The 26,979-nt window shown below is 44.6% G+C and overlaps 5 protein-coding genes across 9 annotated transcripts; 3 read left to right on the forward strand and 2 right to left on the reverse strand.

Annotated features, from left to right (window-relative positions):
• The first annotated feature begins 1,080 nt into the window (after positions 1 to 1,080).
• Positions 1,081 to 5,357, forward strand: LOC115666242 (rab GTPase-activating protein 22). Of its 4 annotated transcripts, none has more exons than XM_056303596.1 (6): positions 1,473 to 1,582; positions 1,746 to 1,833; positions 2,931 to 3,066; positions 3,167 to 3,216; positions 3,549 to 3,602; positions 3,716 to 5,357. In XM_056303596.1, exons 2-6 carry the CDS (start codon positions 1,802 to 1,804, stop codon positions 4,935 to 4,937), a joined length of 1,494 nt encoding a protein of 497 aa, XP_056159571.1. In that variant the 5' UTR covers positions 1,473 to 1,582; positions 1,746 to 1,801; the 3' UTR covers positions 4,938 to 5,357. The 4 variants fall into 4 exon arrangements, with proteins under 4 accessions (XP_056159570.1, XP_030443866.1, XP_056159571.1 ...); XM_056303597.1 differs by having other exon boundaries at positions 1,746 to 1,827; XM_056303595.1 differs by lacking the exons at positions 1,473 to 1,582; positions 1,746 to 1,833 and adding an exon at positions 1,081 to 1,256.
• Positions 5,358 to 5,920: 563 nt separating this feature from the next.
• Positions 5,921 to 8,564, reverse strand: LOC115666243 (cytochrome b5). Of its 2 annotated transcripts, none has more exons than XM_056303606.1 (4): positions 8,344 to 8,564; positions 7,815 to 7,950; positions 6,657 to 6,723; positions 5,921 to 6,400 (listed from the first exon to the last, which is right to left on the reverse strand). In XM_056303606.1, exons 2-4 carry the CDS (start codon positions 7,899 to 7,901, stop codon positions 6,150 to 6,152), a joined length of 405 nt encoding a protein of 134 aa, XP_056159581.1. In that variant the 5' UTR covers positions 7,902 to 7,950; positions 8,344 to 8,564; the 3' UTR covers positions 5,921 to 6,149. The 2 variants fall into 2 exon arrangements, with proteins under 2 accessions (XP_056159581.1, XP_030443867.1); XM_030588007.2 differs by having other exon boundaries at positions 7,815 to 7,911; positions 8,344 to 8,562.
• A 6,395-nt stretch (positions 8,565 to 14,959) lies between these two features.
• Positions 14,960 to 16,167, forward strand: LOC115680666 (protein S40-7-like). The gene has a single exon (XM_030604477.2). The coding sequence runs from the start codon at positions 15,310 to 15,312 to the stop codon at positions 15,910 to 15,912; it is 603 nt and encodes a 200-aa protein (XP_030460337.1). The 5' UTR covers positions 14,960 to 15,309; the 3' UTR covers positions 15,913 to 16,167.
• A 1,467-nt stretch (positions 16,168 to 17,634) lies between these two features.
• On the reverse strand, positions 17,635 to 21,169 carry LOC115680660 (metal-nicotianamine transporter YSL3-like). Its single transcript, XM_030604470.2, has 7 exons — positions 20,507 to 21,169; positions 20,195 to 20,364; positions 19,945 to 20,042; positions 19,724 to 19,858; positions 19,442 to 19,631; positions 19,218 to 19,332; positions 17,635 to 19,062 (listed from the first exon to the last, which is right to left on the reverse strand). Exons 1-7 carry the CDS (start codon positions 20,880 to 20,882, stop codon positions 18,125 to 18,127), a joined length of 2,022 nt encoding a protein of 673 aa, XP_030460330.1. The 5' UTR covers positions 20,883 to 21,169; the 3' UTR covers positions 17,635 to 18,124.
• A 1,342-nt stretch (positions 21,170 to 22,511) lies between these two features.
• On the forward strand, positions 22,512 to 26,955 carry LOC115680662 (uncharacterized). The gene is made up of 5 exons (XM_030604473.2): positions 22,512 to 22,751; positions 23,833 to 24,133; positions 25,386 to 25,544; positions 25,739 to 26,034; positions 26,443 to 26,955. Exons 1-5 carry the CDS (start codon positions 22,557 to 22,559, stop codon positions 26,662 to 26,664), a joined length of 1,173 nt encoding a protein of 390 aa, XP_030460333.1. The 5' UTR covers positions 22,512 to 22,556; the 3' UTR covers positions 26,665 to 26,955.
• Positions 26,956 to 26,979: the final 24 nt, after the last annotated feature.

The raw sequence follows: 26,979 nt of genomic DNA on the forward strand, positions 1-26,979 counted from the left end.
CGATCCGCCATCCATTCCGAGTCGAGAAACCTAAAGTCTAATGTTCCGATCGACCCGCGTGCGAAAGGAATGAGCCCGGGACAGGGAGTCTATTGGACGGGGTTCGGATAGTGGCGACTCTTGGAACAACCGGAGTAAGAAGTCTCCAACGTGAGGATATTTCGAAAGACCTTCGAGCACATCCGACAAAGATCAAGGGGGGCATCTCGTTGTTGCATAACTCGCGACGGAAGTCTCTTCATTTGATCTCCTCGAACATAATCATAGGCTCAAATAAAGTCAACGCGGTTTCCACGTAAAGACGCCAAACTTATTCTGCGCACCTTAACTTTCGACCTTCACACGAAAAGCAGGAATAAGGAATTTACACGCGGCCGAACTAATCAATCCCTCTTTTCGTCTCGTGTTATTTGACGGGGTTTCATCGTAGGTATTCGCAAACGTGAATGTCGTAAAAAAGCATTCGAAAAGCTTTCGATTTATTTAGAATAAAAACGAGAGTCGATTATTCTGGTTTTTTTCTATAGATTTAGATGCAATTCCGTCCATTGTCCGATTTTATATAATCATCATCATCATCATCTTCTTCATCTTCATCATCTTCATCCGTTGTGTCCAAACAAAGACAAAAGCTTCATCTCTCTCCCCCTCCTCTCTCTCCCCAATTTTTCCTTGGCGGCCAAAACGACGTCGTTGCGAGGGCAGCGCCTTCTCACTCGGAAGAGAAAGAAAAATATTTGCGCAGCGTAGATTCTCAAAGTCGCTTCGCTACGATCTACCCCCACAAACACGCGCGCGCACTCTCTCTCCTCTCTCCTCTCTCCTCTCTCTACGGAAACGGAAGAGACAAAGAGAAAGAAAAGCAAAAAAGAAGATCAAAGCGAAAGCAGTTGGGCTTCAGTCGTCGGCCAGTCTCTCTCCGCCCGCAAGAGAATCTCCCATCCGCCTCGAAGCAGCCGAGATCGCCATCGCCGCCGCCGACCGCCGCAGCGAACTCCTCCTCCTCCTCCTCCTCCGCCTCCGCTTCCGCCGCCGCCGCCGCCGTGGGGGGCAGGTCCGCGGTTTTGACCCTCCCCCCCCCAACTGCCCACTGCCATGCCCGACCTGCTCCCCCTACGACGACGACTCGGCGGCGGCGGCGGCGGCGGAGGCGGGTTCTGGTCGGCGGCGCCGCTCCCCCCGGCTCCCGCGGCGGCCCTGTTCACCGCCCTGGCCGTGCTCGCGGTGCTGGCTGCCGTGCTCTGCTCCGCTCGTAGGTAATCGGGGGTCGGTCGTGCGTCGGGAAGTTTTGATTCGGTCAAAAGTCGAATTCTTCCTGTGGAACCCTAGACACACACACCCCGGGAGAGAGGGAGAGAGAGAGGCTCGGGCTCGTTAGGTGGGGAGTGTTAGGGGGAGACCGTGTTGTTCGCGTGTGCATCACGTAGATGAAAGCTCTCAAGCGGAGCCACACTTCGTCTTCTTCGCACTCGTCCTCCCCTTCCTCCTCCTCCTCCTCGTCGTCTTCGTGGATCCATTTGCGTTCGGTCCTGTTCGTCGTAGCTAATTCGTCGCCAGCTTCCTGTTCTTCTTCCCTCGATAGGTGAGTCCCTCTCTCTCTCTCTCTCTAGTTTTATGTCGCTTTTCTGCTGTCTTTCAGATCTTGAAGTCCAAGTCTTGAATCTCAAAATCTTTTCTCTCTAGCTTCACTTCCGATTGCTTTCTATACTTTCCCAAGTTCTTCATTTCGTTAGTCCCGTTTTCAGGGAAATGTTTTCGGGGGCCGACTTTGGGGGAGATTGTTTAAATCGGAGTTACGAAGATGGATGCTGTTCTCTCTGTGACTAGGCTAGTGTAAATTTGCCTGTTGTTGCTTGGCTTTGATCGATCGAAGATCGGGTTTCATTCGAAGATTTGTGCGGTTTCATGGGTTCATGATCATGTCGTGCTAGTTCCGGTTATGGTGTTTGACTTGTTTGTTCCTTTTGGTTTCGTTCGAGCTTCTGTCAGTTTGTGATTTACGCGTTCTTATGCGTCTTCGGTCAATCGAAGTACTTATTAAATAGGTAATAACAGTGCATGAAATAGATGATGTTTTCCATAATTGGAAATTGTGGTAAGCCGATTGGCCATAAACAATGGAAATTGTTGGCAAGAAAGCAGGTGTTGGAAGTCTGAAAAACCTCGATTGCCATTTTGGCTGGAAGCATGTGTCCTGCGTGCTGTCGAATGGATTTTCCTTTGCAAAGGCGGTTACTTAGACTAGATTCCATCACAAGCACAGATGCTCCCTTTTGTTGTTTTTTTCTTTGTTTTTTCTTGGCACAAGTGCATGTGTTTGAAAACCTTCTGCTTAGATCAATCGTGTTCACACTGGCAAGCCAACTTTGAATGCTTTCTAGGTTGTCAATGCAGCTCGGAGAAATCTTTCCTATTAAAAAGACGATCAAAACCTGTCAATTTATTGAACCTATATTACCAAATGGATGCAAGGGAACGCAACACATAAAACCGAACTAGCCAACCAACGTTTGCATGCTTCGTTGAAATTTTTGTGCCGTGTGGGTGCTGCTGTACACTTGGCTTATCTGAGAATGTCATTATCACTTGTAATATGTTTTCTCCCCATATTGCTTCTTGCCCTATAATAAGTGCTAGTCCATTCTTATGGTGTTATGGCTCGAGGTCCCTTTTTAGGGTGGTCTTAGTTTTTGGATTTGCCCATTTTCCTTGATGATCACTGGAAGCCCATTAGGATTGTTGAATGCTTTTGGTCCTTGCTTTCTCCATGAGCACTCACTTGGAATATATATATATATATTGCAAAACGGGCTATAGGGAAACCAAGCATCTGTTTAGCTTGTACAATTTACTCTTGCTTGCTCATCTTTATGCTGTTTTCTTTTCTCCCCCTTCTTGCATATGCTAATTTTGCCTGTCATCAAAATCAGGGGCCGCCTTAAATCACCATGGTCTCGCCGAAAAAGGAAACATGCACTCTTGCCCAAGCAATGGAGAAGTTTGTATACACCCGATGGGAGACTTCGAGATGGTGGAGTCAAGTTTCTCAAGAAAGTTCGCAGTGGAGTGAGTAATCAAGTCTTTCTAGGGATATTTGTCAAGAAGTATGTAAACTGTATCGTTAATGTACATAACCTGTGAGCTAAAAGTTCATATCCTTCTCCAGGGAATTCATCCAAGCATTAGGGCAGAGGTTTGGCCTTTCCTTCTTGGAGTGTAAGACAGATTCTTGATACTCTCGAATTTAATTTTCACGGAGTGTGCTAATTTCAAATTGGAGTTCTTGTGATATGAGTTATGAATTTGAACCTTTGAAGATCTTTATGGCTTTCCCTCATTAGATCTATGCACATTGGCATTGATATGATTCTGTAGAACTTTTCCTTCCTTATCGACAAAAACATTTTTGCCTCTCTTAAAAGTGATACTTCTGAAGTTCTTTAGTTTCTGTGATATTGGTCGTGTGTTCTGTATCAGCAGTTTGTACCTTTACGACTTAGGATATGGTAACAGTAAATTTCTGTTCATTTTGCTTCCTTTGCTATCAGGTATGATTTGAAAAGTTCTAAAGGAGAGAGAGATATGACAAGGACCCAAAACAGGTGCTTTCCCTCTTCAATTTGAATCTGGTCATTGTTTCTGTGACAATCCTTGTCCTTGTACCATTAATGCAACTCCGTTTAATTGGCATTTTGCTTGCCATTGTTCTTTGCAGGAAGAAATATGAAAAACTTCGAATGCAATGCCGTCGGTTGATGAGGCAATTTGATGAGAGCTTCAGCAGCAGGCGATATAGTGGGCGGCTCATTCAAGACACATATTCTCCTAGCTCTGAAGAAGTGGAAAGTGCTAGGGAGTCCCTATCTAGTGGGGAAGGCGGCCCAGATAGTGGGTGCTTGGATGATTCTTCTAGCAAATTGTTGGAAGGAGATGACTCTTCAAGAAGAGTTACAAATGCTGATACCTCTACATTGAACACGGACTCATCAGATACGGACTCATCAGAGGATGTTGAAATAAATGATGCATCTTTCTCTTTAGAGACTGGGGATGATGATCCCGATACACCACCCAAAGAGAACCTCTCTCCCTCCAGGACAGAAGTTCAATCTTCCCTCCACACTGATGAGGACTTTGCCACATGGCAGCGGATTATCCGCTTGGATGCAGTGCGTGCCAACCCAGAATGGATACCGTACTCCCCATCTCAGGCCACAGTATCAGAAGCTAGGGCTCGGCGTTCTGCCGAGGCTGTCGGTTTGAAGGACTATGATCATCTTGAGCCTTGCAGAATTTTCCACGCTGCTCGACTAGTTGCAGTTCTTGAAGCCTATGCCCTTTATGACCCTGAAATTGGCTATTGCCAGGGTATGAGTGATCTTCTTTCTCCAATAATTACTGTGATCACCGAAGATCACGAGGCTTTCTGGTGTTTCGTTAGTTTCATGAGGAAGGCCCGGCATAATTTTAGGCTCGATGAGGTGGGCATAAGAAGGCAGCTCAATATTGTATCCAAAATTATCAAATCCAAGGACTCTCACCTTTACAGGCACTTGGAGAAGCTCCAGGCAGAAGATTGTTTCTTCGTTTATAGGATGGTGGTTGTACTATTTAGAAGGGAATTATCCTTTGAACAAACAATTTGCCTCTGGGAGGTGATGTGGGCCGACCAGGCCGCTATAAGGGCTGGGGTCGGGAAATCGGCATGGAGCCGCATAAGGCAGCGGGCCCCACCAACAGAGGATTTATTGCTCTACGCGATAGCTGCTTCGGTTTTGCAGAAGAGGAAATTGATCATAGAGAGGTACAACAGCATGGATGAGATACTGAGAGAATGCAATAGCATGGCTGGGCACCTTGATGTGTGGAAGCTTTTAGATGATGCACACAACCTGGTGGTGACCCTCCATGAGAAAATAGAAACTTCTTTCCGATGATCAGTTTGTGGATTTGATTTTTGGCTAATTGTTTATGTGGTTTTCTACTGATCTCGGGACTGGAGCAATGAGCACCCGGTTCCGTAGCTTATACCGCCTGTTTGTCATGGCTTTACATTATCAAGGCTTGAGGAAGTGGCAGGGGCAAACATTAGATAGGGTAGACATCTGCAGCTATGCTATAAATTACTACTGTTTGCATCTGGTGCGACAGCCGGCAAGAAGATGCCTCAATGTATTATTCTCAGTGACAAAACCTCTTTAGTCTGAAAGAGCATAGCCGTGTCTGCTTCCATCAAGTCTGTGAGATGGAAAGCATAAAATTCAGATTTGTAGAAGAAAGACATGGTGGCAACTTTTTATTTTTCCTTGCAGATTTTCAGATTTGGCTCGCAATAGTTGAACTTGAGGCTTCTCTTATTCTTCTCTGCTGATATTTGGTCAAGTCTTCCAAGTCCTAACGTCTAGACCTATCACTTAAGTCCCCATAGTCGGATTCTCATCGGTCTGTGACGTGATGATGCTTGTGTGATTCTCCTAGTTGGTAGCTGTGCGATCAGCTTAACACAGGGTACTTGGTTCACATAGCTAGAGTGATAAAAAGAGAGTTGCAAAAGGAGTGCTAACTTTTTAGGTTGTTTGCCAACGTTTGAAGCACCATTGCAGCTTCTCAATAATTGTTTCACCCAGTTTCATACAGTGCCAACTAACTTTCTCCAGCAAAAGAAATGGGCATTGGCATCCTAAATTTCACCTTTCATGATACTGTCGAACAACATAATCATCGACTTGGTTATGTTGTTCCTTAGTGTCACTCCAACTCAACAACAATCGTCATCCGGATCACTTTAACATATTGGACGAGTAAAGCGATAAGAACATTCTTTGAAAGAAACTTTTCGAAGAAAAATTAACAAAGTGTGCACGGAAAATGACAGGTCCAAACTGAAACAGAACATTGGGTTCGAGAGAATGACAGGTCCAAACTGAAACAGAACATCGGGTTGAGAGATAGGGAAAGAGAGAGAAGTCGTTCCGACAACAGCAATGGGGGCTCACCAATGACATTTGGGTCTCGACAACAAACTGACTGCTGTTACAGAACCCCAAATTATGATTCTCGGCTATAATTCTTCAAACTAGTAAAGATAATGCAAGACAAACAGTTCACTCCTCATGTGAGGGGGTATCTCCAAGCAGTAGTTCCCAGTCCTACTCTTTCTTTGTGTAGTGCCGCACGACAAATGCTAAGCCCAAGATCAGAAGAGGAACGAGAAATTGCAAAATCTTGATAATAAATTCCGTAGTCTTGTCCTGATTGTAATTGGGTTGCTGCGGGGGGATGTAAGTGCGCTTGGCCGGAACAGTTGATACATCAATCTCACCAATATAGTACTTATCCATCATTTCTCTAGCTGAATCGCTGTGGCCAACATCTTCGAAGTCATTCGTTGCATCTTTTCCTGCAATTTGTGGGAGCACACACCACGCTCAGCCAAGACAAGGCGATAAATATAAGGAAATAGTAAAACTTAAGGCAGATTTTGTTTTTTGCCCTCCAATCTTTCACTTTTCTCCTTATACATCCTCCATCTTACTCATAAACCTATACTGACTGTGTTCAAGCTACCACTTTCAGAAAAAAGCGGCTTAAAGTTTTCTAACGCTTTTCCTTTCAAGGGAGGATGAAGAATTAAGTAAGATGAAATTGTTCCATACCAGTAGCAGATAGCAAAACTTCATCTCCTCCAGGATGATCATCCATAAATGGCGTTACATCATATACCTGCAATAGTATATAGCAGTTTCTATCTGAGTAATGATTTTAACCACCAAAAGTGGCATTTTCTTTTCCATCACAGAGCACTCAGCCGATTTTGTGATGGTGTCTGGAGCACTATAAAGGAATGTGACAGAGAGGATCCTCATGGTTAAACCTCTTCAAGTACAAATTATCTGACCTATAGGCAAGTGTATGAAAATGAAGGCGAGGGGAAACCATTTCTTAGAGCCACCTAGATATTATGCCTATGAAATTGTAAGGCAAGTAGCCTATTAGATGGAGAGAGAGAGAGAGAGAGAGAGAGAGAGAGAGAGAGAGAGAGAGAGAGAGAGAGAGTCTACATTTGACAAGATTCGTACATAGTACTCTCTGTTGCAAATCTGAATCATAGACAAAAGGCTTGTTTTCCAATATGACCTGAATGCGTATATCATTCATCAATGTCTATGTCTTACTGTTGATGCCCGGCATCAGACACTTAGCATTATAGCATCATCTCATGCTTCAGCAATGGACTTATAAAGGCACTCCATCAATGGAATTTCTTGTGAGAACGAAAAGAGCTATCTGGATCCTTCGTTCTCTTATGTATTTTTTACCACATCATATACGAAACTCTAAGTATCTTCTTGCCGGACTACATACAACAATTTCATGATTCATGTCTTGTTTTCCTACTAAAACTATGTCGATTGACAACTCGATAATTGACAAGAAGATTATCAAACTTGAAAACTCATTGCCTTAACTACTTTACACAAGACAAACATCCAAAATATATCAGCTGTGATATGCACAATCCTGGTCAGTTTCAAGCGAAGAAAGTTCACTCACTATTCACCCACAGCAGACGGATAACACCCAAAAAAACAAACCATGCTAAAAGGGCGCTGCAAATAGATTTCAGAAAAAAACAACTTGAGGAGCTAAAGTTCCTGAATTTCAGAACTCGGTCTAGCACAATGCAAAACTCAACCGACCCTCTAATAACTCTTTACTTCTACAATTGAAAAGTCAGTGCTTTAGCAATTAACAATCCAAAAATGCAACACACAAGCGATCACAAATCCGGTCGAGGGAGATCTGATTCTGACCTTCCCCGCAATAATAAGCCAGCAATCCTTGGTTTTGTCGTGCTTCTCGACCTCCTCGAATGCAAAGAGCTTTCGGTCCGAAGCCATTATTCAGCCGCTACCGATCCAAAAAGCACGAAAAAACTTCAATTTTGCACTGAATCAAATAACATATTGTACTAATCAAATGAAAAATAAGCGACAAAGAAAAAAAAAAACAAAAAACAACCCAAAAGAACCAAAGCCCACAACATCTTCATCAAGTCTAATTCTGAACATACGAGTGAAGTCGATCAAGAATTTAATTAGCGCCAAAAAAAGGTTCAACTCGTACTGAATCTTGCGTCATGTGGTGCCAGTGAAATGAAAAGTGAGTGACTAAGGAAAAGAAACCCCCCAGAAACGCATAAACCCCGCGATATCTACATCTAGTCCACCTCAAAACAACACACGCAAGTGGAACTGCATCAAGAAAATAATCAGCACCAAAAGCACAGATCTTGGATCAGAATCATCAGCAGACAGAGCAACGGATCTTGCCCCAACTTACGCAAGAGAAAAGGGTCTCCGGAAGACGTATCGGAATTCGCTTCGCCCCCCTACTCTTCTCTCTCTCTCCCTCTCCCCCTCGATCTTGTCGCAGCCTGTCAAGCTCAAAGGCACCCCGAAAACACACGACGCCCTGCGGTTTTATACGCGGCCCGGTTCTTTGCCCCGAAGTGTCCGAAACGCCCCTTCCGCTTCCAGACAACATGCGGCGGTGTTCTCCAGATGCTGGAGTTGGGCAGGGGGCAAATGCGTCCTGAAGCGAAACACCTATTGCTCTTTGCTTGTATTTTCTCTAAAGCTCCATTCGTTTGGCGGAAAATATTCTTCTTTTGGAAAATATTTTCCCGAAAGTCATTTTCCTGGAAAATGTTTTCCCGGAACATAATTTTCCGGTGTTCGGTGGTCAATATGAAAAAGTTTCGAAAAATATTTTTCGCTGGCGGCGGCGGCGACCGGCGGCGAGGGTGCGATCGGCGGCAGGCGGCAGCAATGGCGGCGACCGGCGGGCGGCGACCGGCGGCGGCGACGGCGTGGCGAGGTTTGCACGCGGCAGGCGGCAATGGCGGCGACCGGCGGCGGCGACGGCGGAGGCGGGCGGCGCCGGTGGCGACGACGGCGACCGGCGGCGGCGAGCGGCAAGGGCAGCGGCGGCGCGGCGGCGGCGGCGGCCGGCGACCTTAGTGAGAAGAAGAAGAAGAAGAAGCAGCCCGGAAAATGATTTCCGCTTTTGAAGAAGCGGAAGTAATTTTCCATGACTTAAGCTATTTTGTGAGGGGAAGGAAAATATTTTCCCACGAAAACGTTTTCGCCCCGAACACCGGAAAACCCGGAAAATATTTTCCGGGAGAATATTTTCCGCCAAACGAACGGAGCCTAAATAGTTCAAGATTTCATTTTCAAAAAAAAATAAAAATAAAATTTACCTAGCTTAGCTTGCCATCCAATTAATAAAAGAAAAATAAGAATATGGTCATTTCTGTTCTGCGATTTGCTCTGTCAAAAGGGTAGTAATTATCGACCTAACTTTAGGTACTTTGGAAGAGTCTCGGTCTTTGGATGCCTGAACAGAGCTTTTGTGCTAACTTTTGTCGTTGGCGCTGCTGCCGTCCATGTTTCCTTTTCCTCTTCTTCTTCTTAACGTACAGAGAATGTTAAAAAAAAAAAAAAATTAAAAACTAGGATCCTGTGCTAGGTGGAGAAAGGAGAAAACAGGACCAGATGATATTATAAGTTTCATGAAGACTGACTTGCGTGCACGATTAGGGGTGAGGATGGTCCGGATTAGGTCGGTCCAACACGTAACTCTAGGACCAATCTGCATAGTATTGGTTCTCAAGTTTTGAGACCGAGGATCGATCCTATTAAAGCTTGGGACCGAGGCCTGGACTGACCCCCTGGGTCCGATCCGGTCCCAGGGTCAACCCGGGACCAATCGATTTTTTTTATGTTTCATTTTTTTTATTCATTGAAAGGATAAACGGTACACTTTGAAAATATATATCCATTGACAATGTAATATTGAGTAACCAAACTATGGACCCCGTGCAAATCAAATAAAAATCTAAGACAACGCAACAACAAAAATCTCCACTTAGTAGTATACGAACACGTGAAATGAAATTAAAAAATAAAATGGTCAAAATACATAACATAAACCATCAATTATACAATTTTGTATTTTGTTCATTCTCAAATTATTGCTTCAATTTCTGAACACTTGAAAACAAAACAATCAACTTCATATCTTGTTCGTGAGATGCCGAGGACGGCCGAGGCGACCTGCGTTCGCCATTTGTGAGGCGCCGAGGCGGGCCAAGAGAGGCAAGCTAGTTCGTGAGGAGAGCGAGGAGAGGCAGATATAGCGAACGGTCATGGAGAAGCGAGGGAAGAAGAGAGGCGATGCTCAATAGTCAATAGAATTTCTATTTTCAACGCCAGAAGAAGAGGAGAAAAGGCCTTAGGCTCTTTGGAAAACAAATATATGTATATAGGGTTGGTCCGGGTTGGATCAACCCTAAACTCTCAAGATCGAGGATCAACCCACACAATGCAGGATCCAAAGATCCCAGAACCAATGACTGACCCAGTCCCCTTGGGAATCGAACCAGGACCGGCCGGTCCAGGGTCGATCCAGGGTCAACCCTGGACCGTTGCTCACCCCCATGCACGATTCACTAATATATATTGCTCCAAAAATCAAACTATGATTCTTCCATTTGTTTGACTCGTTCTTAGTCGCACCACTTTTTCTTTATGCTAAAATCTTGGTCCCGCCGCTCGTTTCATTTTGCTTGTGTATTTTTCTGTTGTCGGGCTCTTTTGAGAGTGCTCCAAAAGGATAATAGGGTAAATGACACAAATGATCCATTAACTTTTGCCTGATGTGCAATGTGATCCATGTACTTTAAATTTGATTAATGTGGACCCCAGATTTTAGTCCAGTGCCAATGTCGTCCTTTAACTTTTAGTTTGTTCAGTGTGGTCCCTAGACTTTTTATACATGTTCAATCCAGTCTCTGTCCCTATGAAAATGTTCAATATTGTCTTTTCATTAATTTATATAGTACAGGAACTAAATTGAATATGCACCAAAAGTTAAGGGATCACATTGAAGAAATTAGAGGTTCAAAGATGGCATTGCACATTGGGCTAAAAGTCAGGGATCACATTGCATATAAGGTGAAAGTTCGAGAATCATTCGTGTTATCATTACTATACAATATATTAGCAATTCTTTTTTTTTTTCCCTTTTGTTTTTTTTCTAGAGAGTCAGGTCAACTGGCTTGGTCAGAAACGATGGGCACCCCCACCGGTCTCTTACATGCATTTTCTTGTTTTTGACTCCTCCTATATTTAGTCGGCAGTATGTTCTTGACCTGCAACCACACGTATTCCCAAGATAATAAGCTCGGACAGTATTTTTTTCAATTGGGATGAGGATTAACACCATAAAAAACCTCAAATTAATATATTTATGATAAATTTATCTTAAATTAATTTTTTAACCATAAAAAACTTAAAATTAATATATTTGTGACAAATTTACCTTATGTTAAATTTGATTAATATCACGAAAAACTCTAAATTGGTACACCTATATAAAATTTAAACCGATACACCCGTTGCCACATGTCATCTAATTTACAAATTTGAAAATAAGATTTAACGGAAACTAACAGAGGGTAAAATTGTCACAGGTGTACTAGTTTGGGGTTTTTGATGGTCAAAAAATTAGTTTGTGATAAATTTATTACAAATATACTAATTTGGGGTTTTTGGTGGTATTAACCCTTGAAATGAAAAACGGGCAAAATGTACCCGGGGGAGAGCAACAATTCTCCAATGGGACTAAAAAGTTAGCCAAGCTTTGCCAATTTAGAAGAAAAGGGTTAATATCACGAAAAACCCCAAACTGGTATACATGTGACAAATTTACTCAAAATTAATTTTTTGACAATCAAAAACCCTAAACTGGTACACCCATGACAGATTTACCCTAAACTAATTTTTTAACCACCAATAACCAAAAACTAGTATATTTGTGATAAATTTACCTCTATTAAATTGGATTAATATCATGAAAAATCACAAAATGGTACACCTGTGACAGATGAAGGGTAAACCCCTAAACTGGTATATCCGTCAATTGCCACGTGTCATCCAACTAAAAAATTTAACGGTAAAATTTAACGAAAACTAACGGAAGGTAAAATTGTCACATGTGTATCAATTTGGGGTTTTTCATGGTCAAAAAATTAGTTTTGGGTAAATTTATCATAAATATATCAGTTTTGGATTTTTTGTGGTATTAACCCTTAGAAAAAAGGGGGAGAATTACCAAAAAAATCTTAAATTTATTGTAATTGTGCCAATTCAGTTCGAATTTTTTTTTTGGCTAATTGAGTCCTAAACCTTTTACATTTGTGTCAATTCAGTCCATCCGGTCAATTTTGACAGGAAATCGCTAACATAGGCGTCGGCCGTCCAATGTGGCGCGGCTGGCACATAGGACGGCCGACGCTGATGTGGATAATTTTTAATAGTATTTTAAAAAAAATTTCGAATTTTTATTTATTTTCTATTTTCTTTTCCTCTCTTTTCTTTTCTTTTCTTTTTTTTTCTTACCTTCTTCCTCTGGTCGGATGGATTGAATTAAAAAAATCAAGAAATATTAATATATTATTAAAATTGCACTATTCGCGCCACGGCCAACGTCCATGTAAGCGATTTCCGACGAAAATTGACCGAATGGACTGAATTGATACAAATATAAAAAGTTTATAACCCAATCGAATAAAAATAAGATTTAGAATTGAATTGACATAATTACAATAAGTTTGGAATTTTTTTGATAATTTTCCCGAAAATGGGAAGACGAAATTCCTCGGAGTCAGATCCATTAGAGTCGTTCCGACAAAGACGGCTCGGTGAGTTGAATCGCCAAAACATTAATCACATGCATTCGTCAATATCACGCTCAATTCATTGACGACATAGGCTTCACGGTTTTGTTAGTTCTTTGTCCGGCTATAAATCTCCTAATCATAAGGCATGACCCGAGAAGATGTACTAAGGAATGTTGTTAATACTCCGGGTGTGCTGGGTCTCGGTTCGAGCCACAAAGATCCAAGGTTGGCTCCAAGGCCCGGGTCCAACAATTCAGATGGTGGGGTCTTGGGTCCGGCCGATGAGGATGGTCGTGACGGTCGTTGAGAATGCACGACGATTTATTTTTGCCATCCCGCTTATTATCGTGTTTGATCGCTCAAATTTTATTTAGCATATACTTTCATCAATCATAAAGTCATGCTTGGTTTAAAAATCTGTTTCTTTTGTTCTTTCAAAAGTCGCCAAAATGGCGGGGGTGCGTGTAGGGAAAATTGTCCAAAAAGTCTTAAATCTATTACACTTTTACCAATTTGATTTTAAACCTTTCAACTTTGTCAATTAAGTCCTAAATCTTTTCATTTATTGCCAATTGAGTCTATCTTGCCAATTTTGGCCGGAAATCGCTGACATGGTTGACCACGTGGCGTTGACGTGGACATTTTAAAATAATATTTTAATAATTTATGATTTTTTTCTTTTTTTTTTTTCCTTTCTCTCTTTTTTTCTGGGTTCTGAAATTAGGGCCGGCGAGGGTGGCTGGCCGACCCTCGCCTAGGGGTGTAAATGGTTCGGTTTGGTTCGGTTTTCTTGAAAAATCAAACCAAACCGAGCCGTTAGGGAGGAATCGAATCAAATCTCGCTCGAACCAAATACGAACCGAATCGAAAAACCGGTTTGATTCGGTTTTCGAATTTTTTTCTTTTTTTTTTTTGCTTTTTATTCACAGCTTGGTTTTCGGTTTTGGGGTCCCCCTTCTTCCTCCTGCTCGTCTCCGTCGTCCTCTTCTCCTTCTTCACCGTCGTCCTCTTCTTCCCGCTCGCTACCATCTTCTTCCTCATCGAAGAATAGTCATCTTCATCCATGGCCAATCTCTCTCACTCCTCCACCTTCTTCCTCATCCTCCTGCTCTTCATCTCTCCATCTCTCTCAACCCCACAAGAGCAATCACCCCCACAGCCCCCAGCAGACCTTCATCATCCATGCCTCATCCTCCCACAAGCCCTCCCTCTTCTCCACTCACCACCACTGGTACTCCTCCCTTCCTCCATTCCCTCCCACCCTTAGACCCTCCTTTCCCAGATCCTCTACACTTGCCGAGCCACCGCCGGCAACTTCTCCGCCCGCCTCACTGCCCCCCAGGCCGAGGCCCTCCGCCGCGCCCCGGGGTCCTCTCCGTCGTCCCAGACCGCATCCGCCACCTCCACACCACCCGGACCCCTCACTTCCTCGGCCTCACCGAGAGCACCGGCCTCTGGCCGAATTCCGATTATGCGGACAACATCATAATCGGGGTTCTCGATACCGGGATCTGGGCCGAGCGGCGGAGCTTCTCCGATTCGGGCCTCTGTCCGGTCCCCAGTGCGTGGAGAGGCACGCGTGAGGTCAGGAAGAGAGAGAATAAAGGAGAAGGACGAGAGAGAGAGAGAGAGAGAGAGAGAGAGAGAGGGATAGAGGAGAGAGAAAAGTGAGTGAGAGGAGAGTTGCGAAGATAGAGGGAAGAGAGAGAAAAGGGAGAGTACCGACAGTGAGACAGGAGAGACGGAGGAGAGAGAGTGTACGCGAAAAGAAAAAGAAATGCAAAGAAACGAGATCCGATCCGAACCAAACCGATCCGAACTATCAACTAACCAAATTTTTTTACTTATTATCCGAACCGAAATCGAAATCAAGTCGAAAATGTATGAATTTTCGGTTCGGTTTTGACACCCCTACTCTCGCCCAGAGCCTGCTAGGGCCGCCAAGCCCTCGCCTGCCGGTGATCCCTCGCTCATGGCCGGCGAGGGTCAGCTGGCCACCCTCGCCGGCCTTAAATTCAAAATCAGAAAAAAAAAGAGAAAAGGAAAAAAAAAATTTAATTGGCAAAGTTGAAAAGTTTAGAATTGAATCGGCAAAAGTGTAATAAATTTAAGATATTTTGGACAATTTTCCCGGTGCGCGTACCATGTTTTTATCTCACCAGCCATTCTTCTGCGAAGGCAAAACAGATCCGAAGCGCGACTCGATCCTCGGAAAGTCTCTAGAAAAGCAAACGAAGCGAAGGATTCACGATGAAACAAGATTTTGATGAAATGAATCATGGCCAGTGAGCATCTTTCTCGTACAGTCGTATTCAATGCTCCCCGACATTTGGGTGGTCCTCCTGAAACTAGCACCAAACATGTGGCGTCAAATGAACTTGCAACTGCCGCCTCGCAAGCTGCGCATCGCCATCTCAGCTCTTCTACTCGGTTCTGGATGCTTCTCGTTCTTTTCCCATTGAATCTCAAGCCACAGAAGTAGCCAAAGAAGACCGCTCTAGAGAACAGAGAGAGAGAGAGAGAGAGAGAGAAGAAGAAGAAGAAGAGAATTGAATTCAGCCATGGATATGCTCGAAAGCAGCTCGCCCTCACGGTGTTGCATGGGTCAGGATTCATTCGAGGAATGGGAAGAGTCCGATATCGTCTGGTCCTCCGACACGGACCCGAGTTCCCCGCCCGCGACCCCGACCGCCGCTCCGAACCGCCACCCACATGCTTCGATGTTCGGGCTCACCGCAGTGCTGGCCGACCCGCCTCTCGTCCAGAAGAAACCCGCCATAAACCCGACCCTGTCTGCCCTGTCGGCTGCCCGCGCGATCCCGCAAGCGCCGCACTCGTCCTCTCCGGACCGTGGAGGCTTGTCCGGGTCGGGTCCTGGGAGGGCCCGGATGTCGGCCCCCGTGGATGTGCCGGTTTGGCCCAAGTGGGCCAAAGGCAGCGTGCCCGGGACCGACCGTCGCAAGTGGGAGCAGTGCGAGGACATTGACGCGGAGGATGATCATCGGCCGGAGAAGAAGAAGATGGTGCCACCGCATGAAATGGCGGCCATGTCGCGGGCGACGATGGCGTATTCGGTGTTTGAAGGTGCCGGGAGGACGCTGAAAGGGAGGGACTTGAGGCGAGTCAGGAATGCTGTTTTCAGGAAAACAGGTTTTCTAGATTGAAAGTGCTTAGGGCCATCAACTATCGTGTGGGGAGATGACCAACTTTCCCTAAGTCCCATTAGCTTTGTGGATAAATAACATGATGAAATTTTTTAGTGTTTTGGTCAAAAGGTTTAGTCACATGTGTGAGGATCTTTTATCCTACGAACACATGCTGTTCTTAGTTGGAATCAGCTTGTAATGCGCCAACCATGGAGAGACATATTCCTTTTCGTGTAAAGACAAAAGTGTGTGTGTAACACATTGGTGACACTATCTATGGAAGTGCGCTCATGTGATCCACGTAATTTGCATCGTTTTCCGACGATGCTCAAGCAAAAAGCACTCCAAGATCATTGCTTTGTGAATGAAAGTGACCCTTTAGGCTCTGATTAGTAATGACTGTTCAAGAAAGAAACATCTGAGAACTATTCATTTGGGCCGACAGGGGGTCAAGTGCTTGATTTGTTATTGAAGCTACTCGAGTAAAGAAAAAGCTCAAGTGGTCAGGTTTGACTCTCTCTCTCTCTGCCCATTTGACTGAAGTATTCAAGCACCAGTGACACCCTTTTGTACGATCACTGTGATAGGGTGTTTTCGGAACAAGAACGTGTTCAGTCAGCGCTGCAGAATTCAAATCAAAATCTTGAATCTCTAGAATTAGCATTGAGGTTTTTCTGTTCTCATTTTTCTCTTTGGGGGGTTTCAGAGAGTTGGTTGCTGCTGCTACTGCAGAACATTTACCCTCGGATTTCGGACATCAGTCCATTGACTGTGGATGCTCCTCCCTTACTATTGACATTCATCATTTTGATGGTATCTTCTCTAGAAAGTTCAGTAAGTTGAGTAAGTCTGAAGTTTCTAAATGGGATTAAGAATCGGTCAGGACACTATTCCTGAGCTTCAGAAGGGGAAAGCAAGCAGATGTAAGATTGGTTTTCGTCTCTACCATTGTTACGCGATGACAACGCGGACAGCGACGCCTCCATAGGCCACCAGCCTAGGAAAATCAGTTTTTCCCCTCGAACTCCATTGCATGTTTGGCTGATCAATTTTGCACGAGTGGTGTAGTGAAAAAGGATTCGGCATGTCGAACATAGGACTCGTTACTGTACAACAAGGTCATTCATTTGATCTCATTGTAGTTTCTTAAGATAGAGATCATTCAGGAATTCTTCTCAAACTCACAGCTTATATTCTTCAACTTATAATCAAGTCTATCGATAACTACTGTTAGGCCTGTGCAGAGCTTTTAGCAAAGCAATCAGATGCTCTCGCCCAATTCTATGAAAGCATGCGAGATTGTTGTGTTCGATTCAATCCTGTTAAACTTTACACGGACTTAATTTGTGTTCTATTCACAGGTGAGATCTTCCTTTGTAAGCCTTTTTGCTTAGGAGAGAGAACCCGGCATCCTTTAAGTTACAATCCACCTCTTCAAGAGCACTTCAATTCTTCCATTCAATCCGTTCCCACGGATATTCAGATCAGCAGAGAAAAGGCTCCTTGCTATATGTACAAAATCACTTTAATCAGATGAATATGTGAAGCCTGTAAGCATTTCCAATAGCTATCTTCTTCTAGTTAGCTGTCAGATGCTCTCGCCCAATTCTATGCAAGCATGCGAGATTGTTGTGTTCGATTCAATCCTGTTAAACTTTACATGGACTTAATTTGTGTTCTATTCACAGGTGAGATCTTCCTTTGTAAGCCTTTTTGCTTAGGAGAGAGAACCCGGCATCCTTTAAGTTACAATCCACCTCTTCAAGAGCACTTCAATTCTTCCATTCAATCCGTTCCCACGGATATTCAGATCAGCAGAGAAAAGGCTCCTTGCTATATGTACAAAATCACTTTAATCAGATGAATATATGAAGCCTGTAAGCATTTCCAATAGCTATCTTCTTCTAGTTTGCTGTGACTGAAATTTCTCGGTCAGCTTCTTAACTCATATTAGATGCTGGGTTGTGCATCTCCTTCATGTGTATAATTCCATGATCGTTCTTCTGTTAGTTTGCTGTGACTGAAATTTCTCGGTCAGCTTCTTAACTCATATTAGATGCTGGGTTGTGCATCTCCTTCATGTGTATAATTCCATGATCGATCTTCTGTTAGTTTGCTGCGACTGAAACTTCTCGGTCAGCTTCTTAACTCAGATTAGATGGTGGGTTGTGTATAGTTCCTTCATCTGATAAGCATATCGGTTTGTTTCACCTCCAAAAGCAGTTGGCCTCTAAAAGAACTGAGTAGTTTGAGAGAATCTCAAACAGATTGGCGGACGAACTTTAGCGAGAGCAAGGATCGAGGACGGAAGGATCCACAAACCGTCTCCGCAAATCAGACCAGAAGCAACAGCAGGAACCATCAAGCCCACCTCTTCACCGTTGATTTTGTGCCACGCAAAAACTATGAAGCTCCCCACACACATATCTATTGCAAAGTAGGCACCAACTAGGAAAGGCACGGCCATAGCCATTGGAAGCGGTACCCAGTTCCCTATGTGTTTAGGCGAGAGGTCTCTAGCCAAGTTTACTGCCACGGCAAAGGCAAAAAAGCCGTAGCAGAGCTGTAAGCAATGCTGGGGGAGGGCAGAGAATCCTTCCATTCCTAGAAGGGCCATACTGCGGTAAACAATAGCATAAGGAGCCTTATACTCACCCTGCGGATTTCCCACATCGAACGTGTCGTAGAAGAGGAAAAAAGTTAGAGGGGCTGCCACGCAACCTAAGGCCGTCCCAATGGCTTGGCTAAGAAGCATCGCTCGGGGAGAGGTCAGTGTCAGATGACCAGTCTTGAAGTCTTGCATCAGATCGGAAGAGATGGAAACAATAGATTTAATTAGACCGCACCCAATTAGTCCAGCGACAACGCCGGAATCGTTTCCAGCCGAAGCGGCTAGCACAAAGAGCGCTACTTTTCCGTAATTATAGGCCATGTTCATATCTGTGAGTCCCACCCCATAGGCATTGCAGAAGCCAAGTGGGGGCGCAAGCATGTAAGCAGCAACTACATAGTACCACTTTAGCTCAGGGAACATGATGGGGATCACGGCGACGGAGATGATGGAGGCGAAAGCGTACCCTGCACAGGCCTTCCAAACGGAAATGCTGTCCCTCGCGAATACTTGGTTCCGCCGAAGATCGTCAAGAGACTGATTCTCATCCTCAGGAACTGCCGTAGAGAAGACGATGTTAGCTTTCAGCAGCGCACTCAAACAGTAACATTACATACTTTTGGTGGTTTAAGTTCATGATTAACCTGTGACACACTAAGCTCGTCTGAACTCAAAAATAGGGTAGCTCAAGTAAAGTTCATCTGTGACTTACAGGTCTTACGGTTCTTGGTGTTCACCCTAGCACAGACGCTCTTTGTAGTGAAATACAGTACTTTTAGGAAATTGTAGAGTCCGTCGCCCAGAATGAGAGCTATTGAAATGAAAACCTGCAGGCACATAACTCGATGTACTGAATATGTTATATTACCACCCAAGGACATGTTATCGGTCAAAAATCACGGATCGAATCGTGAACATCCACAAATATTCGTTCACCTTATAACCATTGAGACTCTTCATGCTGCCTTCGGGTGGCGTATTGGGAAACCAGTCCCCTTCACGGCGACCAATCAGAGGCCACATGATTCCCCAGGAGAGCAGAGCGCCGAGCAGCAGAGACGAGTTCACGAGATGGGAACAGATCATTCCAGCTCCAATGTAGCTCATGCTGAAATCGGAGTAAAATCTGCAAAAACCAAATGCTCAACCAAATGCAAGCAAAATCAAGTCGCTCAGGGAAACGGCAAAAAAGAAGCGTCAAAGAATTCAAACACGAACGAGTTTTTCCAGGCGCTGTATCCAAAAATCGGTAACTGCGAGAATCCACATCGCTCGCCCCCCGAAAAGAACCACTGGAAAAAAGCCCACAGGAAACTGATCGAAAAGAACTTCGCGAAACCCCGAACCTGCTTCCTGCGAATACAATTCCCTGAGATCTCTCATTTTCCAAACTAGGACCTGTGGCGCACGCTTCAATCAATAAAAGAAAAACTGCGTACTTGGCTATGTCGTCTCCTTTAGGAGTATGAAACCCATTAATAAGCGCAGCCGTAGCAGTTCCGCTTGGATAAGTCAGTTTGTAATCTACTATCATGATCTGTAGACCCACATAGCTGCACAGGCATTAAATTCTAGATCTTACAAGAGGCAATTCGTTCGAAACGAACTCAAAATTCGAGTTACTAACGAACATCGAGAATGCGTCGAGAAGCATAAAGTCTGATCTTTTGTGGATCATCAAGGCATTACCTTTCTGAGAGGAACAAGTGCCAGAAGCCCAACAAAGCTGCTAACAAAGAGGAAGCCGGTCATCCAACCGATCCCGGGTTCTTTTGTGCTCTCGGGAGTATTACCAGGCGCATCCCCAGCTTGTTCGTAAGTCTTCTTGTTTAAGGCCAGCAGGTAAGACCCGAAACCGCCTGGAAAAGGGAACAGATTCTCGTAGTGAGCACGCAGAAACTCAGAGACACAGATTGCTTCAAACGTAACGCTGAAAGTGTCCTGAACACAGATGCTAAAAAAAAGTCAGCGGAGAAGGTTAGGCAAGAAAGAATCTCCCACCTCCGACAGCGATGCTATAGCACGCGACGGCGCACGTCTGAATCGTGGTGTTCTCCTCCCGGGTGAACGGGGTCGACATGACGCCGGCCTTGCGGAGCACCTCGGTCCATGCTTTCACGAACACGAAGGCCGAGAACGCGGCCGAGACGTTCAGATTCGGCACGAGCCCGGTGGTGAGGTTGAGCTTCATCACGATCACCCCGTAAACGATCCCGACCGCCGACCCGGCCACTATCCCCCTCGCCGTGATCTGCTTCGTCCACGGAGGAACGGCTCTCGCGAAGCCCGCTCGCCCCCCGGGCGCTTCCTCCGGACCTTCTCTCCCGAAGTTCAGGGGCTCGCTCAACTCCTCCCCGTCCATGTTCCCCGCCGGCATAGTCGTCGCTGCAAGAAGTGATCGTGACGTCGGGATCTTTATCTAACTACGTCCGGCGTCTGACTGAAGCGTGACCCACAAGAAAAGAAAGAACGGAAGAAACAACGCACGCACCCGACCGTTCAACGCAGCTTAGCAAGCTGAGGAGCAGATGGATGCCTCGAGCCCCGGCGGCAGGATCACCGCTTCAATGGGCGGTGAAGAAGATGGTTCCGGGTGGAAGAGACGAAGAGGGTAACGTTGCAACGAAAGAGGAAAGGGTCAGCAGAGCCGATGGGGAACGACAAACAATTTGTTTTTGTTCTCGCATGTCGACGTTGAGTTCTCTTTAAAATAACGAAAGAAGCAAAGACGTTGCCGTCGTGGTGCTCGAAAGCTATTGGGCCGGAAATGGCGTGGCCATGCGCGCGACGCGAGGAGCTTTCTTTCTTGTCGGGGACGGAGGAATTGCGTAGGAGCCGCACACTGCGCAGGTGTGGGCCGTCTCTAAGGGGGAGACGGCAAGTTCCTGGCCGTTGATTCGAGCTAGTTGCGACTGTTTTCCCGCGAGGCTGGATGCCCATCGCACTGAAAAAAAGAACTCTATAATGCTTTGCACGCTAGCTCTATATTAAACAAGTTTTGTGAGATCGGTACCACCCATTTTAAAAGTTAAAGCAATTGAACGAATACGCGGAGTTAATATTTAAATATTTTAGAACTCCCTTTACACGTTTAGATTGGACTTTGGTACAGTATTGAGCGTGAAAAATGCACGTTAGGGACGTAAATAAGAGGTTGAAAAGATTTGAACTCGAGACTTCTAACACTAATACCGACCATTTTAAAAGTTTTGAGTTTAACTTAATGGGTGAATGAAAATCACATATTTAGAAAGAGCTTACAATCATATTAACGAAATAACGAGTAACGTGGAATATTGTAACCCAAATAACATGCATCTCAGTAAACTCTCTGTGTTTCCAAAACTCCCGCAAACTCTCTAGCTAACATCGAATTTTTGGATATCTCCAATCACGAGATTTTGAATTCATAGAACTGCTGTCGCTAACGAGCATAATTTCAGCCCGAGCCTACCTTCGCCCGCCTCTGTTGCTCTTTAGGAGGCATCCACCCCAGACGAATCACCCCCACCTCATTCGTTACAAAAAAAGAACCACGGCAGGCTTCCGGCAGTTCATGGGGTAGCCCCCAAACTGCTCGCTCTGGCGAGCGGGATTCGAAGCCTCACGCGGAAAGTCCGTACCATCCCCCGCCGACCGCGACAGGTGGGAACGGCCGGGCCGGGCCTAAGTCCGGGACCCGACCCGGCCCAAAAGAGGACGGGTCAGGACTGGAGAGCCCAGAGAAGAAAGAAACGGATCCAACCACCAACCGCTATTTTACCAAAACTGCCACTATGGGCCCCCTCCTCCCTGCGAGTCCCCGTAACTTCTCTCCTCTTCTCTCCCGAGAACCCTCTCTCCCTTCCCTTCCCTTTCCCTTCCCTTCATCTTCTTCCTCCGATCCTCAAGCGGAGAGACTCGTCGTCGTCTTCCTCCTCCTCCTCCTCGGGTCCTCGCCGGCGCAGCAGCAGAGCACGCAGGTCCTTCGGGCTCCCCCTCGACGCCGCCGCCATCGCCGCCGCCGCCCGTCGCCGCCGGCCCGAGCGCGAGACCCCCCCGGCGGGTAGCCATGGAAGGGTCGGAGGCGAGGTTCCTGGAGAAGCTGGTGCTGTACGCGGCCAGCGCGGCGCTCAGCTGCCTGGTCATGTTCGCGGGGCTCCGCCACCTCGACCCGAACCGGGAGGCCTCCAAGAAGGCCCTCGAGCACAAGAAGGAGATCGCCAAGCGGCTCGGTCGGCCCCTCGTCCAGACCAATCCGTATGAGGTCAGGACCCTTCGGATTTTCTGCTCGTTTGAATCGTTTTGTCTTGCACGTGGGTTTTGGATTTGAGGTTTGGGTGGTGTGCTCTGAGCTGGATTTTTTGTGATTTGGATGGAGGATTATGCAGTGTTTGATGTGCTTGTGTGGGAGAATTTGGGGAGCCCTCAAGTTGTTATGACTTTGTGACTGCGATGAGATGAATCGAATTGCTTGCCACCCAGCAAAAGTGCTTAAATGTTCTGTCTGCTTCATATTTCGTTCGGTGTTTGATAGGATTCCTTAATCTCATTTGTTGTATTGCTCTGCCCAAAAATTAATGGTACCTCTACTGTGATTCTTTATACGGTCGACCATGTAGAATTCTTTACCGAAGGGGGCAGAGATTCCGGCATGTTATAGTGTGATATTGGGTTGAGCACATATGTTATCTAAGATACTCATTTTACTTAAGGTGATTGATATTTGTATTTCTTGCCATGGATAGCAGCTCCTGTCTATAATAGTGTTGAATTGGTTAAGTGAACTAAAGAGTCTCATATGGAAGGTGGGACGGGAGTTGAGGGATTAGCGCTGTCCTCCCGGTTGTTGTTCTCATTTTTAATGCTAAGGTTCTATCTGTATGACGATACACTCCACTATCGTCTCATCTTTGTAAGTTGTTGTCACTATTGATGGTCGTGCACCATCTTGGATGTAGAGACCTTGCTTAAATGCCCGAATTTCTTGTCGAAACTATTTTGAATGCCTTATAAAGTTGTCAAAATTTCATAAGTGGTGAAGGAGGGGTTTTGGACATGTACTAAGATTATGGTGAATGCCGATCAGATTGCCATCAAAACTATTTTTAGATTGGTTTTGACTAGTTTGTTAACTGATAGCCTGTTACGTATATGCAGTGGGGCTGGGCATGTTTATTGTTATCTTGTTGTTTGGTCAGTCATCATTCATCTTCCTGGGTTACTTTGCAAGCTGCAGTAAATAGCTTCTTTTGTGAAAAGTGTTCTTCTCTCACGAAGGTTTTTGGGCTTTCAAATGTCAATTTCGGATTTGTTCTTCTTCTAATTTTTCTCCTTTACAATTTCAGGATGTGATAGCATGTGACGTCATCAATCCTGACCATATTGATGTGGAATTTGACTGTATTGGAGGATTGGAAACCATTAAACATGCTCTCTTTGAACTGGTTATTCTTCCGCTACGAAGACCTGATCTTTTCTCACATGGAAAACTTCTTGGTCCCCAAAAAGGTGTTTTGCTCTATGGACCACCTGGTACTGGAAAGACCATGCTTGCCAAAGCCATAGCAAAAGAGTCTGGAGCTGTTTTTATTAATGTGAGGATATCAAACTTGATGAGCAAATGGTTTGGAGATGCTCAAAAACTTGGTGAGTTTGCATGTCTGTGTTTGCTTTATGTACTGTGACAGCTGAGATGAATGCTCAGAGTGAGTATATTTTAGATTATTAAAACTCGTTTTAGTGGAATTTAGATAGAGTTTTTGGCTAGAGGAGTCACATATGATTAAGCAGTGAAGTTGGTCACAGTGAGGCATAATTTAGGTAAATATTGTTTGTGCATCGTGGCTAGTCAGTGGCCACTTGTTTGAAATGTGTATTATTTTCTGTTGGATGCTATTGTAGTAAATTGGCTCAAATAGAAAGAAAAAACTTCTACCACAGACTGAACTGCATTATACGGTAAAGCTTCGGCAGTGGTATTGGTTTTTTAGTGGCTTTTAATACATTGGACTTTTGGTTGAGCTTTCGGTGTAATTAATTTTTCATATCATTTTGGATATAACATAATTCCTCTATCTTTTTCTTGATGGCACGCAGCATGCTTGGTTTTTCATGGGGGCATGGGGGTATTGGTGTTTGTAACTTCTAGGACATATTCTTCTTTCTTGTTCTTTAGTGATGAAGCTAACTCTAAAAACCGCTGCATTTATTCATGAAGTTAAATTGTAAGTGAAAATTATCCTAGGAAGCACGGACACTCTCCGTAGGCCTCCACGTTGGTGTCAGACATCCGACACGTGGTCAACGCTCCGGACACGCCTCCAACACGCGAGTCAGAGCATCCCGACACGCCATCCGACACACACGGGGTCAATTTTAAACATTTTCAATTACTTAGGGGTCAAAATGTAAAGAAAAAAGAAAGAAAAGGGAGAAAGAAGAAACCCTAGTCTTCAACATGTGGATTTGAGTCAAATTAAACATTTCATTCTAGGCTCTTTTTTTTATATTATTTCTTTATTTGTGGATTTGAATCAAATTAATTTGATTGAAATAATCATACAAATGATAATTTATTATGTATATATAAAACTATACATTCAATATATGTGTCCCAAATCTGACCAAATATATATACATATATATATATATATACACACACGTCTCAACATGTCGGAATTCTCTATTTTTTGAGAAATGACATGTCGGTGGGTCGGGTCGTGTCGTGTCGCGTGTCGTGTATCAGTGTCGGTGCTAATCAGAAATTATCATGAGTTCGATATCCTAGGTTTTATAATGTTGCTAATCAAAGGGAATCCTTCAATTTTACTTTCATCTCATATTTAGAGTACAGACTCTGGTGCTTTGATTTTAAATATATGATGGTACTACTTTGCAGTGGCTGCCGTGTTTAGCTTGGCTTACAAATTGCAGCCGGCTATCATATTCATTGATGAAGTCGATAGTTTCCTGGGCCAGCGTAAAACTACTGATCATGAGGCATTAACGAACATGAAGACTGAATTCATGGCCTTATGGGATGGTTTCACGACAGATCGTGAGTTCTCTCCCCCCTCTGTCTGTCTCTCTCTCTCTCTCTCTCACACACGCACACACATGCACGTGCACACATAAAACATTAGAAGTGGATGCTAGTATACTATGCATGGCTGCTGCTATATCAGGAGCTTGTTCCTCTGGTCAATTTGAGCAGTAAGTTTTGGTTCTAACAATTTTGCCCTCTCTTTACAGAGAATGCTCGGGTTATGGTTCTTGCTGCAACCAATCGTCCATCTGAACTTGATGAAGCAATACTTCGCCGTCTTCCTCAAGCTTTTGAGATTGGTATACCTGATCGCAGGGAGAGGGCTGAGATACTGAAGGTGATCTTGAAGGGTGAGAAAGTTGAACAGAACATTGATTTTGACTACCTTGCCAGCTTGTGTGAAGGGTACACAGGCTCAGATCTGCTTGAACTCTGCAAGAAGGCGGCTTATTTTCCAATCAGGGATCTATTAGATGAAGAGAAGAAGGGAAGGCCTTCTCAAGTGAGTACTCTTTTCACTAGTTAAGTTGCATTTAAGACTCACTTATTTTAAAGGTTTAAGTTTCTGAAGGAGGAAAAGATAGTGTGTATGGTTTGGTGTTCAACTGCAAAAATCCTTGGTACCGGGTGGATTCTTGGTGTCGCCTGTGGAGTTGCGTAGTTTTATGATAAATTTGCCAGGACATTTGTAGCTGCCTCTATGATGACATGAAATATGCTTCAGGATCATGATGATTAGTTTCCTATTAGTGACTCCATTGAATGCAGACTTCTGTGGCGACCATTTGGATTATTTGTACAGACTTGTCTGGTGCTAGTTTTACGCATGTAGTTTTGTGTATGTCTATGATGATGTTCCTATCTCGAGATAGACTGAAGCGGTTTCTATCGATGTGTGTATCTTTTCCAGGCACCAAGGCCCTTATTACAATCTGATTTGGAGAAAGTTCTCATGACCTCAAAAAAGACCAAGCTTGCAGCCAGTGAATACACCAGGTTGAGCTCACAGTCACCCAGTTGGCCAAGGAATAGCGAGTCCGACGATTATCAGGTTCAAGCCGCCATGAACGAGCTATCGAGGCTGGTCCTCTCCCAGATCATGAACCTCCGACCGGATTCGCAGGATTCTTGAAGGGGGGTCCGTCTCCATCTTAAGCCTCCTCTTGTCTGTAGAATCTGTCCTCTAATATCTTTTTGTCTGCTTTAATACTCAGCACCGGATGCATCAAATCATATTTCCTTCTGGAAAATTTGGAACTTGTCACCAATTTTTTTTTCTTTTGTGCTCTGTGGTTCAATTAGTTTGAAGATGGCTAGTAGGGGACGAGTTCTTAATGAATACATATGGGGAAGTAAATCGACATTCCATGTCATGACAGGTTTCAGATTTTAATGGGAGGGCAATTAACTCATTCTTTTGTAATCCCATGTATTGATGTGTCGGATA

Source organism: Syzygium oleosum, unplaced genomic scaffold (genome assembly GCF_021117445.2).
Source record: "Syzygium oleosum isolate NSW1041296 unplaced genomic scaffold, Sole_v2.1 Sole_v2.28, whole genome shotgun sequence".
Classification (NCBI taxonomy): Eukaryota; Viridiplantae; Streptophyta; class Magnoliopsida; order Myrtales; family Myrtaceae; genus Syzygium; species Syzygium oleosum.